The 21,641-nt window shown below is 40.9% G+C and overlaps 3 protein-coding genes across 3 annotated transcripts; 2 read left to right on the top strand and 1 right to left on the bottom strand.

Moving 5' to 3' along the window:
* Positions 1-6,844: 6,844 nt before the first annotated feature.
* On the top strand, positions 6,845-8,993 carry fkbpl (FKBP prolyl isomerase like). Its single transcript, XM_080015684.1, has 4 exons — positions 6,845-6,932; positions 7,363-7,527; positions 7,655-7,944; positions 8,062-8,993. Exons 2-4 carry the CDS (start codon positions 7,365-7,367, stop codon positions 8,752-8,754), a joined length of 1,146 nt encoding a protein of 381 aa, XP_079871810.1. The 5' UTR covers positions 6,845-6,932; positions 7,363-7,364; the 3' UTR covers positions 8,755-8,993.
* Positions 8,994-11,836: 2,843 nt separating this feature from the next.
* ebp (EBP cholestenol delta-isomerase) lies at positions 11,837-13,826 on the bottom strand (the record flags this gene model as incomplete). Its single annotated transcript, XM_080015076.1, has 4 exons — positions 11,837-12,068; positions 12,618-12,748; positions 12,852-12,888; positions 13,517-13,826. The coding sequence occupies 4 exons, from the start codon at positions 13,824-13,826 to the stop codon at positions 11,848-11,850; spliced, it is 699 nt and encodes a 232-aa protein (XP_079871202.1). The 3' UTR covers positions 11,837-11,847.
* Positions 13,827-16,628: 2,802 nt separating this feature from the next.
* Positions 16,629-19,904, top strand: vma22 (vacuolar ATPase assembly factor VMA22). Its single transcript, XM_080015535.1, has 5 exons — positions 16,629-16,846; positions 18,116-18,219; positions 18,310-18,419; positions 18,861-19,073; positions 19,678-19,904. The coding sequence occupies exons 1-5, from the start codon at positions 16,727-16,729 to the stop codon at positions 19,818-19,820; spliced, it is 690 nt and encodes a 229-aa protein (XP_079871661.1). The 5' UTR covers positions 16,629-16,726; the 3' UTR covers positions 19,821-19,904.
* Positions 19,905-21,641: the final 1,737 nt, after the last annotated feature.

The following is a 21,641-nucleotide window of genomic DNA, read 5'->3' on the forward strand; positions in this document are numbered from 1 at the left end:
CCTGACGGACAAGGCAAGCTCGGCTCTAAAAATCTTTAGGGGGATGTCAACCGCCCTCTGATGTCAAAGATCCGTAGAGGCGGCCTGATCCCGAACAGAGATGGATGCGACTTCCTGTGATCACTCTGTCGGCGGCTGACGGGAGCACGTCTCGTGTGTACGCCCACTGTCAGGAGGTATCGGCCATTACCGGATAAACAACTTCATTTTTCTACAACGGGACACTTGGTGGATGTACTGTTAAATCCTAGAGCCTCGGTGCGTAAATCTGAGCTGTTTGGGGAGTGACGTGTGAAGCAGCTGGTCAGGGCGGACGGGTTCCGTGGAAATCGACGACTTTAGGAGGAATTAATGCCATGTCATTTGCCGGCAGAGATCTCTAACTGGCCTTATCTTTAGGTTTCCAACTGGCCATTAGAAGGTCAATTGCACTGCCAGTGTGTGTGCGTATGTGTGTGTGTGTGTGTGTGTGTGTGTGTGTGTGTGTGTGTGTGTACAGACATTGTGGAGAAGTGTATCCAGATGTGTGTTGTATGCATGTGTGCAGAGTACTTTCTCTGATCAGAGGACACACCACACACCACACACCACACACACGCACACAGATATTCACCAACCTCCTCACACAGCGACTGAGAAACACACACACACACACACACACACACGCGCGCACACACACACACACACACACGCACACACACACACGCACGCACACACACACACACACACACACACACACACACACACACACACACACACACACAAAACATGAAAGTTCAGACAGGAGGAACACCTCAGGCCCCCACAGGAAGACCCCATTACAGCATGTGTGTTGATAAAATGCGCCCCCCCATCTGCCCTGTGGTCCTTGATAGCCATCTCCACCCCCACCTCCAACCCCACCCCCCAGTGGGTGCCCACTCAAGTCAGGCTGTGTAACTGGCCCCCAGAGGAACAAACATAATGGAGTTAAGGACCCTGTTCGAGTTCCAGACATAACCGATTTACTCCTCACTCGCCGGCCGTACTTTCCAATACCAGACCCCCACCCACACACACACCCACATGCACACACACACACACACACAAACACATAAACACACACACACACATACAGTATACACACAATCTCACACCAGCACCAAACTTTACAAGCTGTGTTTTATTTTTTCTACAGTAAAGGCAATGTTTTGCTATATACTGTGTGTGTGTGTGTGTGTATGTGTGTGTGTGTGTGTGTGTGTGTCTGTGTGTGTGTGTGTGTGTGTGTGTGTGTGTGTGTGTGTGTGTGTGTGTGTGTGTGTGTGTGTCTGTGTGTGTGTGTGTGTGTGTGTGTGTGTGTGTGTGTGTGTGTGTGTGTAGGTTCGTGCACGGGGAACTTTGATGTATTGAAGTTCCTGTGATCGCACTTTGGCACATTTCGCAGCGGGGAGAGTTCTGTTCTGCATCCGAAGACTCAAAAACACAGCATCTGGAGCCGCCAGAACACTCCAACAACACACATGCACGTACACACCCACATAGACACACACACATGCACGTACTGTACATGCATAGAGCTACAACCCTCATGCAATAACATCAATACATCTTGACAGAAATTATAATCTCTTTAAAGCAGCCAGACCACAAAACTTCGAGACATTTGAGTCGGGGCGATGACCCACTGGCAGTTATTTGAAGACTTGCCATGACAGAATTCTGAATATGAATTATGTGGTGGAACGGTGTGACACCATCTATGACATGATCCTGGCAGTTGAATCAGGATGATTGGGAACAAGCGCTTCATGATTACGATGTATGTTACAATTAGACCAATGATCTTGACTCGGAAAACTCATTATTTCTAACGAGAGAGAGCAGTTGATATTAGCTATTATTTCACTGCTTGTACAATCTGCAGGCAATCGGTTAAAAGTAACCTTCGGTGTTACTTTAGTTACTTTACTTTAGTCACTTTGCTTTGGTCTGTTTTTGTTCTAACCTGATTGACCTGAACCGAACCGATACAGTGACTGATGATGATGATGATGATGATGATGATGATGATGATGAATCACGCCCCACACACTACTGTAGGTGTCCTAAAAGGTACTCTGGTACTATATGTACATATGTAAATATATATATATATACACACACACACGCATTGTGGCAGTTTTGCAAACAAAGCGCCACACAAGTGACGTTTTCAGGGACCTCCGGCACAGAGACACAAAAGACGGGGTTGTAGAAAACACACAAGTTTATTGTGGAGAGGAGGCTTGACAGAGCAACCCCCGGAGCAGATGGACACAGGTCATGACAGGGATCCTCTCTCCTGAGTGTGTGTGGGGATGAGGGTTTTACCTGTTGATCGTTAGACCAACCAACGAGCAACAGGTATGCAGCCACTCTGAATCCGGGTCCCAATTACCTAGACCCAGGTCAGATGTGGCTTCTCAAACCACACCATCCCCAAACCACAACGTATATGCATGTATGTATGCATATACAGTATATGTATATGTTATATACAGTACCAGAGCACCTTTTCACTTCTTGCATGGGAACAATTGAACCAACATTGGAACCAGCATATAGAGGAGTACATGCATAACACAAATACATTTAACACAAATACAGCGAACTTTAAGGTTTCTTCAAAAAGTGTCATCAAAAAAGTCTAACATATGAGATTCATCACCGAATTCATAACTAAGTAATCTTACGGATTACCACTTTAAAGCCTTACATATTACTTTTGTCTCTCCAGGACTTTGGTTACTTTAAACCAACCTCAGCATCAGGATCAGCCTTGATCCCCACTCGACCGTGAAACCTGTATAAACCAAACTCCTTGGGTACTAAGCTCTAGACACCAGAATAATACAAAATATATAATAAAGTACAGAATAATACAAAACACCAGGATTAATAAGAAATAATAACACAGGAATGATCCCAGTGTCTATGTTTACCTGCAGAGTTTTAACGCTGTTTGTCAGAGTCTCGTTTCTTATCAGTTGGATCAGAATACAAACATATAAATCCTACATTTCTGCAAAGAAATGTAGCGTTTGGACAATGATAAATACTGAATGATAATTTGTACTTTGTCTGGGGATTCACGGTGTGTATCTGTACTGTACTGCACAGTCTGTACTTAGCGTCCAATAAGTACCTCTGCCTCGAAAAACCTCAGGTTTACTTAATAAAGTTAGAACGGTCAACGTTTCTCACTCCCAACAACAAACATCCCCTTGGGAGGAGGAAAACGAAATGGGATAAATGCACAAATATCATAGAGGGCTTAGCACACACACGCACACACACACACACACACACACACACACACACACACAAAAACACATACACACACACACATTCTGTAATGTACATACACACCAAGTGCGGCCGTGCTGAGAGGGATAAACACTCGATCTGTTTACGACTTAGACTCTGGCCAATAAGGGAAGAGAAGGTGGTATGTGTGTGTGTGTGTCTGTGTGTGTGTGTGTGTGTGTGTGTGTGTGTGTGTGTGTGTGTGTGTGTGTGTGTGTGTGTGAATGTGTTTGTGTAAGAGAGTGTTCACTGATGTACACTATAAAGGGATTACGGTGAAGTTGACCGGCCACTCTGCAGGCCAAACAAACACAAACAGATCGAATGTTAGACAAGCTAAATATTTAAGATTTCTTCCCGTGGAGAAATTATCTTTTCTTTATTCAGAAAAACATCCTTTTTTCAACCATTTTCTTCTCATTCTGTATCACACCGGCTCCTTCTCGACTCGATCGATTTCATTCTCCCCTGTTCCTTGCTATGAATGTGTTATGTCACACTTTCTCCCCCTTCCTTTTCCCTCTTGCCGTTCCACTTCCTTTTCTCCTCGTGAGAGAGTTGCATTGGCCTCTCGGTCGGCGAAGAATGAACGGAATCAAACTTTGAGCAGAGGAAGTCGGCGGAGTTCACTGTGTGCATTGAAATGCTGTATAATGAATCAAAGTTTAAAGAGTCCTATCATTCAAATGGCAAGGTAGTCAAAAAGTTATTGCACTTTAAACAACACTACCCCGTTAAACCCTGTGAAGCCCAAATCAGCAAAGAGTGAGAGCGACAAGCTCAGAGGCCGGTTGGAAAAATGTGTGAGTTTGTGACCAAATTCCCAGATCTATTAACACATTATCCATCCAATAGGATTTCTAGAATAAACAATCGGAGCCATTGAGAATACGAATTAAATCTAAAAAAAAAAAAGAATGTACTGAGAGTTCTGTAGGAGCGCTAAAAGTTAATGTTGTAATATTACAACTGCGGGCTTTAAAGATTTCTTCAGTTGCCATGAATTATTTGATTACCGATGTAATTATATGAATGGTGATTCCATATGTTTTCCCTCACTCGTGATTTTATTATTTGCAGTTAAATTTGCAATCTTTTATATTTAATCACACATATTACATGAGATATTGCATTGTACATATCATGTTGCAATATTTATACAGGATTCTCACTGCCTACAATCTCATGTCTGGTACAAATTAAGTGGAAAATTCTGCCTTTCCTTGATTTATGAGTCAATATTTCGATATCTGGCTGTTTTTTTTTCTTCTTCTTCTTTCAGTTCACCTGTCTCACCCCACCTCCTCGCCGCTTGATGTCCTGGTTATTGGGGTTGCAGAACAGTATCAATCCATCCCAGGCTTCGGGATACAATGTTCCGAGCGCACACTGGGCCGTTTCACTATAAGCCAGCGGGGACCCCTGGGAGCCAAGAGGACGATGGAGGCTGGAAGAGGTTGGACTGGAGGGGCAAGCAAAGATGAGTCCGAGAAATGTGTGAAAAGTGGAACGAAAGGGAATGAGAGAGGAGACTTACTTAGGTGTAGACCTTAAATTTGAATAAGAACATTTGCATTTTGCCATTTATTTTTCGATACATGTGTGCAAACATATTGCCAAAATTAAGCGTTTATTGAAAAAACGATTTGCATTGTGCGAGTGTCTTTTCTGAAAAATATCAAGATGAACTTTAAGTACATTTTTGCCATTTAATTTTCTTAATCAAATTTACTATTTCATGGTAATAATTCAAGTGAAAAAGAAGAAGAAAATTCAAGGTTCACATCGGCTTGGCACTTACTCCACATTCACGTCTAATAAATATTTAAAACATATATACATTTCAATTCTATTTTTTTTTTTTTTAATTGTTTGAATTGCAATGATAGCAGCACAGAATTACACACACAAAAAAAAAAAAAAAATCAACATCCAGAGCAACTGGACCTGGATTTCTGTCAATAAAAGTTTCCGATTATCGACGTGATGAAAATGGGCGTGAGGCTGGTACCAGGTCGTGGCCTTCACCTGCACGTGTTGTGTCGTTGTCAGGCGGATACCGCCCCCTGCTGGCCCTTTGGAAAAACACACGCCGCTGCGCCGACATGCGATCAGAAGCATCCGAAGAAGAATCAATACATCGATGGTCCCGTGGATGAGGAGGGTTACACTGCACCCGAGATGATTCAAGTGCATTTGATACTGAAGGTGGGGTTTGGGTGGGGGTGGGGGTGGGGGGTGGGCATGTTTGGATGGATTGAAAGGTTTTGAATATCAAATCGATTCTCCTCGTCGCGCCCATTTCCCTTCTTTCGCAGTCTTCATCGCCCCCTGCTGGCTGCTACTTGTGTTGCCCTTTGTAACGGCCGCGTGTCCCGCTCTGTCGTCGACTGCGCGGCGATGGAAGCGCCATCGCATGGAAGTTGCTTTCGAAACGGGGGAGTGTTTCAAAACGAGTGTTAGTGTGAGGCATAGTGCGCTGTACACCCCAAAAAAATAAAAAATAAAAATAATAATAATAATCTCGTCACTTGTATACCTTGTAAAGGAAATTTACAAGAAATGATGAGGCGTGTCATGATCTAAAATGCGAACAAATATAATAATCATCATAATAATAATAATAATAATAATAATAGTAATAATAATAATAATAATAATCTCGTCACTTGTATACCTTGTAAAGGAAATTTACAAGAAATGATGAGGCGTGTCATGATCTAAAATGCGAACAAATATAATAATCATAATAATAATAATAATAATAATAATAGTAATAATAATAATAATAATAATAATAATCTCGTAACTTGTATACCTTGTAAAGAAAATTTACAAGAAATGATGAGGCGTGTCATGATCTAAAATGCGAACAAATATAATAATCATAATAATAATAATAATAATAATAGTAATAATAATAATAATAATAATAATAATCTCGTAACTTGTATACCTTGTAAAGAAAATTTACAAGAAATGATGAGGCGTGTCATGATCTAAAATGCGAACAAATATAAGAATCATAATAATAATAATAATAATAATAATAATAATAATAATAATAGTAATAATAATAATAATAATAATAATCATAATAATAATAATAATAATAATAATAATCTCGTAACTTGTATACCTTGTAAAGAAATTTTACAAGAAATGATGAGGCGTGTCATGATCTAAAATGCGAACAAATATAATAATAATAATAATAATAATAATAAAAATAATAATAATAATCATAATAATAATAATAATAATAATAATAATAATAATAATAATAATAATAATAATCTCGTAACTTGTATACCTTGTAAAGAAGATTTACAAGAAATTATGAGGCGTGTCATGATCTAAAACGCGAACAAATATAAAAATAATAATAATAATAATAATAATAATAATAATAATAATAATGATGACGACGCTCAATAAAATATTTCAAAGACGTCCCGAAGCGCTGACCGCAAAATATGACGCCGTTTCCGGCGCATAACGGAAGCTCCCGCCGTCACCTGACGTTTGTTTACGTTTCCTGCCGCCGGCGTAGTTCACCGCGGGCTCGTACGTCTGAGCGCGGTTACGAGACGCTTTCCTTCCAGGTACGTGCGCCTCGGTTCCAAACGTCCGCGGCGTGAGTGCGTTTCGCGGCGATGCCTGCGAACGAGGTTTTTAAACGCGTCGGCGCTCGGTAGGGAACTCCGGCTCAGATCGTGACCGGCAAGGCTGATCGCGGCGTTCGCTTTTAAAGGCTTTCGTCAAAACAACCAGCTCGCACAACTCATCGGATTAAAGTGGGAATCCATGCGAGTGTTTGGTTCGAAAATAAACTTAAAAAAAAAAAAACATGTTAAAAAAAATAAAACCATACTTTTATTTTTAAGCTGGCACCTTATGGGAATAATAAGCCATCCAAGGCGTTAGGACAATTCAGTGAGCGTTCCGCGCTCCTCCTCTGTCTGCTGTTTCCGTTGTTGGTGGCGGGGTCCGCCTTTCTCCAACCCTAAGCGCTTGCGTTTCTCCTTGTGACAGCGATGGATCCCGTACACGCCCCAGAAAGCCGGGAAGACGTCAACAGCCGCGAGGGACGCAGCGCCACGTCCTGGGTGTCAGTTTGCTCCAGTGGCCTATGGAAGGTTCAGCGGGGGCCGATTCACGAAAGGGCGCATCACCAAACCGCCGCCAGCGGTGACAATGGTGGATTTACGGAAGCCTTTCCCGCTCTTTTAGAGATCAACTGTTGAATGCTACCGTCCTGTAACTCAATCGAGCGCCGAAGTGGCGGAGCGAATGTAATTGGTAATTCGTCTTTCTCCCTCTTCAGCGTGGCCGCCCGTCGACCGCCCAAGGATGGGTTCGACGTGCCGAGTTCGGGTCCGCCTCAAAACGGACGTTCAGGAGACTCCGCAGAATCCGGTCTCTGACCGCGAGTCGTCCGGGTGTGATCCGCAAATCACGGGAGGAAAAGACGCGGATGCTACGTCGCCTCCGTCCCGTACGGACGCCGCCTTGCAAGTTCCGCTGGGCGACTGGACAAACCTGAGGCTGGGCGAGGGTCAGTGCGATGTCACCGAGGCGTGTGTGGAGGGGATGAGAGCGCAAGAGAAATGTGAGGTAGGATGAAATGCGCGTACGCGAGCACAAAGCAAACTGCATGCACACTGACAAGAAAGTCCTTTCCACATGCTATTTTGTTGTAGCCCTGGTCCGATCACTACATGTGTTCCTCAGATACTACTGTCTCCACTGGGAAAGGCGTCAGAAGCTTTGGCAAACCTACCCGAAGGGAAGTGGACTCTATCGGCCACTGTGGAACTGCATTCCTTCACGCCCGGGAGGGAATCGTGGGAGATGTCGCCCGGTGACAAATGGGAGTGGGTGAAATTCCACAAGGAGAAGGGTGGAGGGAGGTTCAGGAGCGGGAACATTTGGGGAGCGGCGGACAGCTACAGCCGCGCTCTGAAACTCCTGATAACCCTCCACAACCATTCCGTCGAGGCAGAGGCGAAAAGAGAGGAGCAGCGTCCGGAAACGGAGGAAGAGGGAGCGGAAGGCATCTCCGAGGGCGCGCGGGTGCCGCCCGCCACCCCTCCGGTTTTCCAGCCCGGCGAGTTCAAAACCGTTAAAGCGGAGCTGCACTCCAACCTGTCTCTGTGCCAAATCAAACTGAACCAACCGGCGCGAGCACGGGCCAACGCCACCAAGGCCACGCGGCTGGAGCCCGGCGGGCCCAAGGCCTGGTACCGGCTGGGGCAGGCCTGTTGGATGATGGATGAGCTGGAGCAGGCCAGGCGGGCGTTCAGGAGGCTGCTGGAGCTGCAGCCGCACTCGGCCGTGGCCCTGAAAGCGCTGGAAGACGTTGCCAGCAGAGAGAAAGAGAAAAACACTGAGCTACGACAAAGAATGAGCAAAATGTTCAGCTGAGGTCTGAAAACTGGGTTTTTCGGAACCTGTCCGAACTTCTGCAGCTGCCGTTGTACGTCTTTTTCTTGGGGATACTTAATTAATTATCTCCTCAAAGTCTTAATTGATTGACCGTTGTGGTCAATTTATAGAATGTAACTTAACCAAATGTGAATTATAAGTGAACAACATAACTTATGAACACCCACATGTTTTCTTCCATAGTGGTGTAATGAAATATTAAGAGGTATTGTGTACATGAGGTGTAAATATGTACAATTATTTGCTAAATAAATGGCAAATATAAAAGTTGATAATATTTTTTGAACCTTCTTTTTTTACGGTGTCATGTTATGCTCAAGAATGATCGCAATCAAAATCAAACCTGAGAAACAGCTGAATTGTTTGGAACAGAAATCGTGTTATTTCAGAGCTGGGTGCAGTCTTGAATGATCACTTTTTTCCAGGTACAGTTTTAGGTGTTTTAAGCTCTTAGAATTTTGAACTTGAGGTGTCAATCACATATCCAATTAATGAAATGCCACAGAAAAACATTGATTAGCTCAAAAATGCAAACATTTTAAAAACTTTTAAAACGTTTAGTAATGTTAAGCTTGTGTGGATGTTTGTCCATCACATGGCTGCATACGGATGTTCTGCTGTAGGATTTAATTGAATATCAGCATCAACATGAATAACAAAGAATTCAGAACCACATAATTTACACAATTGTATTGTTTTTTAATTTGTATATATAATTGTCAAAGATTATATCTAAAAGTTGCAAAAATAGATATTTTACTCTGTAACATCTGTGGACATTTTCACTTACAAATTCTTACCAATTTCCTTATTATATTTACGACTCTACTCAATTCCCATGGTTGATACACTGAAAATAGATGGCTCCCAAGTTTAAATACTACCTGATCTCAGCTTCCTTAAAACTGCCACATGCAGTACTAACTAAACGAAATTGGCGACACATGAGGACAAAGTTCGAAACAATTCCCCCTTTTTGCAACACACGATTGAATATAGGTGATTTAAAAATGTATTTGGGGCACTACCCGCATTCTAGACTTAGTCCTATAGACATATGGCCACAGGCTGATGGAACACTAAACACAGGCAACATTGCAATTGAGCTGCAACAAAGTAGATGAAAATATAATATCGGCTTCATGGCGAATCCCAAACTTTGTAAGTAAATGTTTCTATGTTGATGTTTCATATTTGTATTACTGTGCATGTAAAATGAATGGAATCACAACACGTGCATTTCTCTCGCAACGCAGCAAAATGCCGAAACCCGGGATCGAACCAGGGACCTTTAGATCTTCAGTCTAACGCTCTCCCAACTGAGCTATTTCGGCTGCGGTATTTATTAACGCGCTATATAACATATAGATTAATATAGAAAGAGAAAAAAAAATAGCGAAAAGTAAATTTCTCGGCCCCTGCTTAATAATCTTAATAAGATTAGAAAAAAGGAACCAGACGGATCCAAAAATAAGTGGAGGCGACAGGGGACTGGGGATCTGACGCACGGGCGGACATTTTAACACATTCTACCCATAGTTTTTAAAATAGTTTATATCTTTTTTTTTTTTTTTTTTTTTTTATTATTTCGAATTTTTAAGGTTTTAAAAGGCGCAATAGACAACTTTTGCACCGCCGTCGCAAAGACAACCGGGTCGCTTTACGATCGTTCGGAGCGCTCCGTGTAAATGTTCACCACCGCTTTGGAAATAAGAGAAGAAAGATGCACGTTGACTGAAGAGGTACACTCAAAAAATGACTGACCTGATAACTGAACTGATAACTGACCACTGATTGGTCAATCAGTGGTCAGTTATTTCTGTTAGTGGACAGTTATGACGTCTGTTAATAACGACGTTGTAAGGGGGAACAATTCCTCCGTGCATGTGTTCACATCCTGCCACCACGGTGCTGGCATACTGCTTCCAAGATCATTTCAAATCAATATTCCATCTCATTATAGAATGTATATGTTTCAGTGTCTGTTGCCATAGCAACCGTCCTCCTGATGTTGACACCTGGCGCCTCACGTTGCGCACACCTGGCGCGGCTTCTCCGGCCTCAGCTCGGAGCTCCGACCCACCACGGACGGTCCCAGCCGCTGCGGTCAGGCCAGCGCTGCCGCAGTCACACCGCGAGGACAGAGAGACTGAGATGGAGTTTCTTCTTCCCACAAGACACAAGGACTGTCGGCTACTGTGTATGCGGTAACCCAGACAGAGTATCGCTGTTGTGTTCCGTGTTACTGTATTAGTGTGTCGTACTGTTGTATACTGTACTGTACATCTCCATAGTCACATTATTCACTTGCGCTTTACTGCACATATCTGAAGATACAAATAGCTTATCCCATATACATAACCCTATTCCATTTACTTCTATTTTGTATCCTCACTATGTATTACCTTTTTTGAGTCTCATTTTATTTTTACATTACTCTATTCACTAACTGCATTACGTTTTAGGAATCAGTTAGTTAGCTTGGTAGGAATTAGGTTAGTTATTATGTTCGGTTTCAAAACTATTGCGCATCATCTCCGGGTGCGTTGCAAAGACATGTTACTGCATTTATGTATGAAAGTATGTACACTGCTCAAACAAATAAAGGGAACACTTAAACAACACATCCTAGATCTCGATAAATTAAATATTCCAGTTGAAAATCTTTATTCATTACATAGTGGAATGTGTTGAGAACAAAATAACATAAGAATGATCAATGGAAATCAAAATCATTAGCTCATGGAGGCTGGATTCAGAATCACACTCAAAATAAAAGTGGAAAAATCAGATCACAGGCTGATCCACCTTCTGTGGAAATTCCTCAAAATGAGGCTCAGTAGTGTGTGTGGCCTCCACGTGCCTGTATGCACTCCCTACAACATCTGGGCATGCTCCTGATGAGACGACGGATGGTCTCCTGAGGGATCTCCTTCCAGACCTGGATCAGGGCATCACTCAACTCCTGGTCAGTCTGTGGTGCGACGTGGCATCGTCATGCCACGTCGCACCACAGACTGACATTTACATAACCCTTCACCAAAAACACAATATCCCAAATTTCTCCCGTGGTCAGTTTCTTTTGGATTTCTGCGAACTCCTGGTGTCCGTGTGCGTCTGAGCTGCAGAGAGGTGTCTCCATGCGTCGATAATGAGCATGAAGGGGATGACGACCCACAGCACGTTCATAAATACAAAATAAAACCAGAAGTAGATGGGGTGTCCCAATTCACTGTGGATATACTCGTCTCTGTGCTCCGTGTAGAAGTAAAGCACCGCTCCGTACAGCTGACCTGAAATAGAGATTAGTACATTTAAATGAGTTAGTCTTTTTTTGTTTTTTATTTATTGTTTATCCTCAGGCTTATTGTGCATTACAAAATCTTCACTCATTGTTATTTTCTTTTGTTTATTTAATTGTTTATTTTAAATCTTTAGGGTTTATTGTACATTACTTATTTTTTAGGTTATTGTTTATTGGAGGGTGTATTTATTTGTTTATAGTTATTGTTTATCATCATTTTAACTATATATATATATCACATTTTATCTTAAAATGAATAAACATTGAGGTTTACTGTATATGCAATTTTTGAAGGTAATTCTTATGATTTACTGCGTTTTTCCATTTTCTTTTTTGATATTTATATTCTTATTACTTTATTATTATTGCACCTATCGATATGTATGTGTCTGTCTGTCTGTCTATTGTATGGGATGGAAAATACCACAGCCAACTGCCCACTGTTGGGCAAAACTTTTACGTGTTGGAATTACAACCTTATTATTGCCTATTACAGTGCTATTAACTGATTAGTTATAATGTAAATGAAAGCTCTCACCTAATGAAATGATTAGTTGCAGGACGAATCTGTAAGGTTTGTTGGTGAGAAAGGCAAACACGGCCAAGAAGCTCAACGGCCCCCACAGCCACGCAGTCACAGTTTCCATACACACAGTGAAGTTATCAGCTCTGGAGAAGAAAAATAGACAATAAAGTGTGAGAAATGTCAGCATGGTCCCTCTATGCTTAACGTTATCAGTGTCATTATAACAAGAGCTGTGCGTTGACTCACATGACATATCGACTGTCGCCTTTGGAATACTCTTTCCCTGTGAGTAAAAAAAAAAAAGTATATTGAGTATTGTGTATTGACACCACACTGGACTATCAAAGTGTATCACAACTCAGGATGTCTGCACTCTGCAGGAATCTGAGTTACATTTAATACTCCAGGCAAATGTAGGAATTTGGTTGATCTACAACAGGCAAGTGTAGTATAGTATGGGATGGTAGCTCAGGAGGTAGAGCTGGTCGTCTAGTGATCCAAAGGTTGCTGGTTGGATCCCAGGCTCCTCCTGCTAGCATGCTGTAGTGTCCTTGAGCAAGACACTTAACCCCTAATTGCTCCTGATGGCTGCGTCCGTCGGTGTTTGAACAATTGTAAGTCGCTTTGGATAAAAGCGTCTGCTAAATGTAATGTAATCTAAATGTAAAGTATGCAGGGAAGTCGGTTCACTGGAATACTTGTATATATATAAGGAAGGTAAGAAACAACATATTATATGGGCACATAGAATCAAATTAAAAATAATTATATTTAAAATGAAAAAAATTATGTTGAAATGATGACCGCATAAACTCAAATATGTGACTATTAAATTACTTTAAATACTTTAGTTCTTTATACGCAGACACCCGACTAAATCTTTAATTATTTCTGTTAACAACAACACTCACAGAGCTGGGAGAGGAAGCTCTGGTCCCCTGGAATAATATCATAGTACAGGGAGAACCATCCCTCAATGACTCCATGGATGAAGCCGCACACCGCGAACCAGCACACCGCCAGGCGCCGCCACACCCCCGGCCGGCCAGCCGGCCCTTCCCGGCCAGTGAGCGTCCAGGTCCCCAGCAGGAAGACTCCGGACACCGAGAACAGGAACACCAGGATCTCTGACATGGAGCGCTCGTTAGCCACATAGTTGGGAATAAGTAAATGACGGGGCCAGTAAGGGTGAAGCAGTTGGTGCATGGAAGTGGACTCCATTATCTGTGAGAGTACAAGCAGTAATAACAATTAGGGAGTCAGAGAGTATAAAGAATAGAAATAGGGTTAAAAATTGGCAGGATGCAATAAATATGTAAAAAAAAAAAAAAAGATACAAGCATGGGAAATATGCAATAAATATAAATAAATACAAACGTTGGAAATGTGTGGTAAACATAAGATGCACCAAAGACAAGTTGCCAATAGACAAACCTTAAACAATACAATAACCAACAAAGCTCTTGCGCTCTTGTCAACTGGAAATTGTGCAAGTTACATAAATAAATGACACCTGAGCCCTTACCTGCGTAGACAGAGCGAGACAGACGACGACCACTGAACCATCGCGTTCAACGCGGGACGGGCCCTATGGATTACGGGGACCAATCGGGTACCCGGGTACATAGAACTAGTGTCACGTGTGACAGAGCCGCCTCCTGATTGACTGGTCACCTCGGCTCATGATCGCGGTGCAGGGGAACTCACCAATGGGCGACGAAGCCCCGCCCCTCTGCTACAGCGCTCACCGCTCACCCGGAGTAATGTGGTGGTGAGCAATAAAATACAAATCCACATTATCAAATGGTTGAAGCAGAATACTCTGTCATCAATACAATCTGGACTAATGTGGTAGTGAGCAATAAAATACAAATCCACATTATCAAATGGTTGAAGCAGAATACTCTGTCATCAATACAATCTGGACTAATGTGGTGGTGAGCAATAAAATACAAATACACATTATCAAATGGTTGAAGCAGAATACTCTGTCATCAATACAATCTGGACTAACGTGGTGGTGAGCAATAAAATACAAATACACATTATCAAATGGTTGAAGCAGAATACTCTGTCATCAATACAATCTGGACTAATGTGGTGGTGAGCAATAAAATACAAATACACATTATCAAATGGTTGAAGCAGAATACTCTGTCATCAATACAATCTGGACTAACGTGGTGGTGAGCAATAAAATACAAATACACATTATCAAATGGTTGAAGCAGAATACTCTGTCATCAATACAATCTGGACTAATGTGGTAGTGAGCAATAAAATACAAATCCACATTATCAAATGGCTGAAGCAGAATACTCTGTCATCAATACAATCTGGACTGATGTGGTGGTGAGCAATAAAATACAAATACACATTACCAAATGGTTGAAGCAGAATACTCTGTCATCAATACAATCTGGACTAATGTGGTAGTGAGCAATAAAATACAAATACACATTATCAAATGGTTGAAGCAGAATACTCTGTCATCAATACAATCTGGACTAATGTGGTAGTGAGCAATAAAATACAAATACACATTATCAAATGGCTGAAGCAGAATACTCTGTCATCAATACAATCTGGACTGATGTGGTGGTGAGCAATAAAATACAAATACACATTACCAAATGGTTGAAGCAGAATACTCTGTCATCAATACAATCTGGACTGATGTGGTAGTGAGCAATAAAATACAAATACACATTATCAAATGGTTGAAGCAGAATACTCTGTCATCAATACAATCTTGACAAAGGGACGAATAAATACCCAATAACAAAGAAAAAAACACGATTACAGTGTTTTACATATGAAATAAAAACAAGCGAATAATAACAATAAGATATATTGGGGAAACAATGCTTGATACATTCATAAGTGAAGTTTGCAACAAAAAAAAAAAAAAGATCGCTCCCATGCCGTGTCAGGGACGTCTTTCCCTGCCGTGACCCGGATTCGAACCGGGGTTGCTGCGGCCACAACGCAGAGTACTAACCACTATACGATCACGGCGAGCTACAGGAAGCGACGTGCACGGTGTCGGAGACAGATTTTTTGAAAGAGAATAAGAATAAGAATAAGAATAAGAATAAGAATAAGAATAAGAATAAGAATAATAATAAGAATAAGAATAAGAATAAGAATAAGAATAAGAATAAGAATAAGAACAAGAACAAGAACAAGAATAAGAATAAGAATGAGAATGGTGGAAAAGATGCATATGTTGTCTCAACGCACACCTATAACACACATATGAATACAAGCACATTATTGCAGCATTTCATAATAAATCTAATGCAGGCACAAACATGCAAAACGCGGAGTATAGGTATATTTTAATTGTGCCTATAATATTGTGAATATTGCTTGCATCAATGTAAAGGGAGGTTACGTTGTTTGTATTACATTTTAATTTGCAGATTTGATTCAACATTTGAATATTGTCCACTGTACAATGGCGTACGACTTTGAAAATAAAATTTCAAACAGTTTTTTGATTTTCATTTTAATATGGTCAAAGGACGCCCATGCGAGTATGTGTTTGCAAATTGCATAATTGCATTTTTTTATTTGAATTTGGACTCAATTAGCACATACATATGTTGGAAATTAGAACGCTAGTGTGTGCATTGCAATGCATTGTATGCATTACATTTTCATTTTCCCGATTACACATTCATTTCATTTAGGTCCCTTTTGGGTTTATATACATTTACATTCGGTTATGGATAACAGTCCCATATGGTCTAGCGGTTAGGATTCCTGGTTTTCACCCAGGCGGCCCGGGTTCGACTCCCGGTATGGGAACTACTCTTTTTGATTTATACACGAATACCTTACTTTTAAACGTCAGCTACACTTTTCTGCTTCAGTGACGAACAATTCGCCCTGAAAATGACGCAACACAGGTACAGACGACAATGCAGATTGAGAAGGGCCCAACATCTCTGGCAAGTACAGGTTCGTCAATCTTGCGCTTCCTGATGACGGCTGCGATCACATGAGCAAATGCGGAAGTGCTGTGAGGGACACTGCCGCTAATGTGAGTCTCGTATCGACGATTTATTTAGAATTGTTTGGCTCATAAATCGGGCAACTCTTTTCAGAAGTCTGAAATGGGGCTGTCAGAGGCGGACCCGACTTCCCTCCTGATCGATGAAAAGCTGCTGATGTACATGGATCATCTCGAATTACTGGAGCAGAAACGAGCAGATCTGAACTCTCTTATAGAGCAGGTAGGACCACAGTTAAAAACGATGACACTTTCAAATCTGAGCCATGTATCACCAATAGATGAAAGCTCACCCCTAACGGAGAAGAAAAACAACGCGTGTTGTCATTTAGACATTTAGACTATGCCATGCAAGTCTTAATTATGCGCAATCCAATATTATGGTTATCACAAAGTGAAGACTGTTATCTGTTTGTTTTTTTTCCCCTTAAATGTGTTTTTATGTGAACAACCAGCATATCCGAAAATGTGCTTATTTGATATCGGACCTATTTGCTTAATTTATGTTTCTATCTTTTGAATTTGATTGAAAATATCTACACGATGTATCTATTGACTCGTCTTAATTATGTATTTATATATTTTGTCAATTTAGTGTTTACACAGATCAGCCACAACATTTACACCACTGACAGGTGAAGTGATAACATTGATCGTCTCGTTGCAATGGCACCTGTAAAGGGTTGGGATATATTAGGCAGCAGGTGAACGGTCGGTTCTTGAACTTTACATGTTAGAAGCAGAAAAAAGTGCGCAAGCGTAAGGATCTTGACAAGGGCCAAATTGTGATGGCTGGATCTCTTCAGGTTCTCCAAAACAACAGGCCTTGTGATGTCCCGGCGTGCAGTTGTTAGTACCCTCCAAAAGTGATCCACGGAAGGACAACCGGTGAACCGGTTACAAGGTCATGGGCGCCCAAGGCTCATTGATGCGTGTGGGGAGCAAAGTCCAGCCCGTCTGGTCCGATCCCACAGAAGAGCTTCTGTAGCACAAATTGTTGAGCGAGTTAATGCTGCTATGATAGAAAGGTGTCAGAACACACAGTGCATCACAGCTTGCTCCGTATGGCGCTGTGTAGGCGCAAACCGGTCAGAGTGAGCCATGCTGACCCCTGTCCACCGCCGAAAGCACCTCCAATGGGCAACGTGAGCGTCAGAACTGGACCATGGAGAAGGCGGCCTGGTCTGACGAATCACCTTTTCCTCCACATCATGTGGATGGACGGGGTGGGGGTCCAATCTGAATGGACATCTGTGAGATGTGCTGGAACAACAAGCCTGATCCACGGGGGCCCCACCTCGCAACTTACAGGACTTAAAGGATCTGCTATCAACTAGCCCTAATGTGTTGAATTAGGGTCACAAATTCCTACCACGCCACTTTATTGGCCATTTTTGGCTTCCCTTTATTTTACCAGTAATCTATATCTTTCTGTATACCGCTGTGCATCTTCAAACTGAAGAGATTTAACAGCAGTCCTCACTCTCCACAGGGATGGTTTTCCATTTCCAAGACCAGGTATTCCATGGGCAACAAGCAGGTTTCTGCTCTGCAGTTTGCCAGCGAAATGGAGCCACTGGTCTGCGTACAAGCCAGGTAAGCTGCAAGCTCGTTGTGGAATTTAAGAATAAAACAATAATTTCAATAATTTTTGGTTTAAAAAAATAAAAATATTTTATTTGACAGAACACGGGAAAATGGAACGGCAGAGTTTAGCACAGAAAGGATTTTGCCAAAATATGCAGATGGTGGGAACGATGTGATGCCTGTGAAGGATATTGGTCCTAAAGAGGAAGGTGAGTGTCACAATGACATTTGAACTGGCAATTAATTGTTCTGCAAATAAACAAGTATGCCTAATTGTCTTATTTTGGTATTTTTTGGTTCATCTTATAATGGTGTAATAATTGCAAAAAAACCTACCTTTAGTATAACAGTGAAAATTAACAATTTGGGTAGTTTAATTGTCTCAACCCAACTGATGGAAATGCATCTAATTTTATTTGTTACAATATTCCTCACATTGGTTTAAAGTCCCCTTGACATTTGAATGAAAACGTATCATGGCAGAATGGAATAGTTTAGAAAGATGATCACGGTCAGCTCAAATAACTGTGATTCTGTAATTGTGAAAGCTTTAAGTGAGTCTATTTTACTCCTTGTAGTTAAAAAAAAACCAAAACAAAAAAACAACAACATACATTTACAGAAAGTGAACATGTCACTTGAATTCCTAGGTGTGCGGAGAAGGATCAAGTCAAACAAAGATGTCGCTGGCACAGAAGAGAGCGACTCCAGTGTCCCCAGTAAGAACACCTCCACAGACACAGAGGCCTCGGACATCTCCCCTCCTGCTAACAGAGAACAGCCCTCTCAGAGAGATCCTTTGAAGTGGTTTGGCATTCTGGTGCCGCAGACGCTCAAACAAGCTCAGTCGTCATTTAAACAAGGTGTGGAGTCAACATTTCGCAATTATTATGACTTTATTTTTTATTACGGATAATATTTTAATACAAAAATGTATTCAAATAACTGTTGTGAGTCTGAGTCTCAGCTCAAATATGTTTTGTATTTGCAAACAAAGTATGAGGTTTGTACTACTACAAATTATAATGGTGATAATGTTCATAAACTGTATGTGATTAGGAAACATTTTAATCGAATCTATCCAAGCTTATTCTCCAACGTGATGAAAAAACAGCAAATTTTTATTTGGGTTGGCATGGAGTTTAAATAGGAAAACTTTCCTATTTACCAAATAGTGTTTGTCGATACAATATTATTAGACTATTAACTAATTTAACAGACATTCATCACTATGGACAATGACATTTATGGCTAAATAGGAATTGTGGGAAAGAAAAGTGAATATTCAGAGTGTAATTTATCTGTTTTTAACATTAAAAAGCCTACTGAATTGGTACGTTGAATATTTATATCAGCAAAACAGATCAAACCTCAGTCAGATGCAGACCTACTGTATGGATGCTGTATGTCTTAAAATGTTTACGTTGCTATGTACTATTTACTGCTATTCCTGTTCCTGTGTTTTAGTGATTGAGCTGTCTGCAGAGATCGCTTCTCTTCAGGACGCAGTGTTAAAGAGCAGCGAAGAGCTGAAGCTGAGCATGAAACCGAAACAAACCAAAACGGACGAACTGACTGATTCTGAGCTGAAACATCTGACAGAGATATAGTCATACTTAATGTACATTTCAGATAGAAATACCTTATGGACCATCATTTACCATCACTAAAACTCTGATTATTACTCACAACAATTCCTGGTGATTTTTCTTTTTAGCTCCTTGCATGGAATAGACAAATGAAGATTCAGACAAAAGTTTGTTATTAAAACCTGCTGTATATGTTCTGTTTCACACATTGTTCTATGCAAAACAGAAATTGAGTATAATATAAAATGACTATTGTTAAATCCTTTTTACTTGTTTATTTATGAGGGGTCCCGCCCATTTATTTATTTATTTATTTATCTATTTATTTATTTATTTACTTATGGGGTGTGTGTGTGTGTGTTTATAATTAGTTGTCCAGCCTGAAGTGCAGTTTTTGTTTAGATTTTTATTATTATTCTAGTAGCCATTATCAGCGGTCAAGGTGTCTGGCGCTCAAAAACCATCGAACCCATCGTCAAGATCAGTTAGTAAACAAATAAAATGTGTATTGAGATGCACCCTTTTCTACAAAATCGACTCTTATAATATAATATTTGCTTTATATTGAACTGATTTTCATTAACTGGTGTTTTGTTATGAACGTGAGAAATTGAACCTGATACTGTTTACTTACTAGAATTTAACCTAACCCGGATCTAATCATCTCTATGCCAACACATTAACCTGAATAGCCAAAACTTCCAGGGACTGCCTATTGTTCCCACCGACAATTACTCCGAAACCCCAATAGTCCAAGAAATAACCGGTTAGAGATGGTTAAGTTTAGGTATAAGGGTTAGAGATGTTTAAGTTTAAGGTTAGTTTTAGGGTGTCGTCCATGTCCAATACATTTTTCAGATTATTGGGGTTTCGGAATATTGGGCCGTCGGAATAATGGCATGGCACCCAACTTCCTGTGGGACATGCAGGCTCCGCTCTATGGATAGGCAACATCAAGTGTCAATAATTCTGAGTTTCAGCTCCACAAAAATGTCGATTTCTATATCTAGCATGTTCTTATAATGCTGCCTGGTTTCTTGTTATTGAACTTGTAATTAAACCAATTCATTAATATTTTACATTCATATTTTAATCATTTACTTTTGTTCCCCTGACTCCAGTTAAGAGAAGATTTTATTTTCATCTTTATTAATTCACTTTAGACACTGACACATACAATTCAATACTATAATATAATAATACAATACAATACTATAATTGAATATGAATATAACTGCAGGCAGCAATATGCGGGGCCCAGGGTAGTCAGCCCTTTGTTAAATTGTGACTGCAGAGTTCATCCGTTCCAGCCTGGTGAGGTCTGAGCCACTGTGCGTAGGGATGCCACCTTCAATGTGGAAAAATAAGGGACACCTTGCCAGCGGCCCCCGACCAGGGGATACAAATCAAGTGGCGTCTGGGGGTCCTTTATGCACCAATTTGTGCTTTTTATGCATCAATTTCAAAGTCCGCTCTGCTCCCCTCAACATGAATGTAAAGGAAATAAGGAGTCAATAAGAGTAAAGCAAGGTTGCATCAATTATATTAAGGATTAAAACATCACATCATAGACATTGGTAAAATGTTTGGTCTGTCAAAATAAATTATTTGGTATATTTGGAAGAAGCAAGAACCCATTGATGAACTGGAAAGTAACAAGTGACCTGGTCGACCACGGATGATGATGGATGGCTGAACACATTTATTTGCGAAAATATATTCCTTTTTTTTTTACCGTCAAACTGATCAGAACAACTCTCCTGGATGTGCATTGAACATTGATGTACATTAAAATAAAGATCAATCAGAATGAGAGAAATGTGGAGAAAAAGAGAATTGGTA

This window comes from Zeus faber, assembly GCF_960531495.2.
Source record: "Zeus faber genome assembly, chromosome: 15".
NCBI lineage: Eukaryota > Metazoa > Chordata > Actinopteri > Zeiformes > Zeidae > Zeus > Zeus faber.

What these genes read in the sequence shown, in the direction of transcription:
- fkbpl (XM_080015684.1), top strand. Translation starts at nt 7,365, where the DNA reads ATGGATCCCGTACACGCCCCAGAAAGCCGGGAAGACGTCAACAGCCGC. An exon ending in CGCCGCCAGCGGTGACAATG is followed by an intron (nt 7,528 to 7,654) that starts GTGGATTTACGG and finishes CTCCCTCTTCAG; the next exon opens with CGTGGCCGCCCGTCGACCGC. An exon ending in GAGCGCAAGAGAAATGTGAG is followed by an intron (nt 7,945 to 8,061) that starts GTAGGATGAAAT and finishes TGTGTTCCTCAG; the next exon opens with ATACTACTGTCTCCACTGGG.
- vma22 (XM_080015535.1), top strand. Translation starts at nt 16,727, where the DNA reads ATGGGGCTGTCAGAGGCGGACCCGACTTCCCTCCTGATCGATGAAAAG. An exon ending in TGAACTCTCTTATAGAGCAG is followed by an intron (nt 16,847 to 18,115) that starts GTAGGACCACAG and finishes CACTCTCCACAG; the next exon opens with GGATGGTTTTCCATTTCCAA. An exon ending in TATTGGTCCTAAAGAGGAAG is followed by an intron (nt 18,420 to 18,860) that starts GTGAGTGTCACA and finishes TTGAATTCCTAG; the next exon opens with GTGTGCGGAGAAGGATCAAG.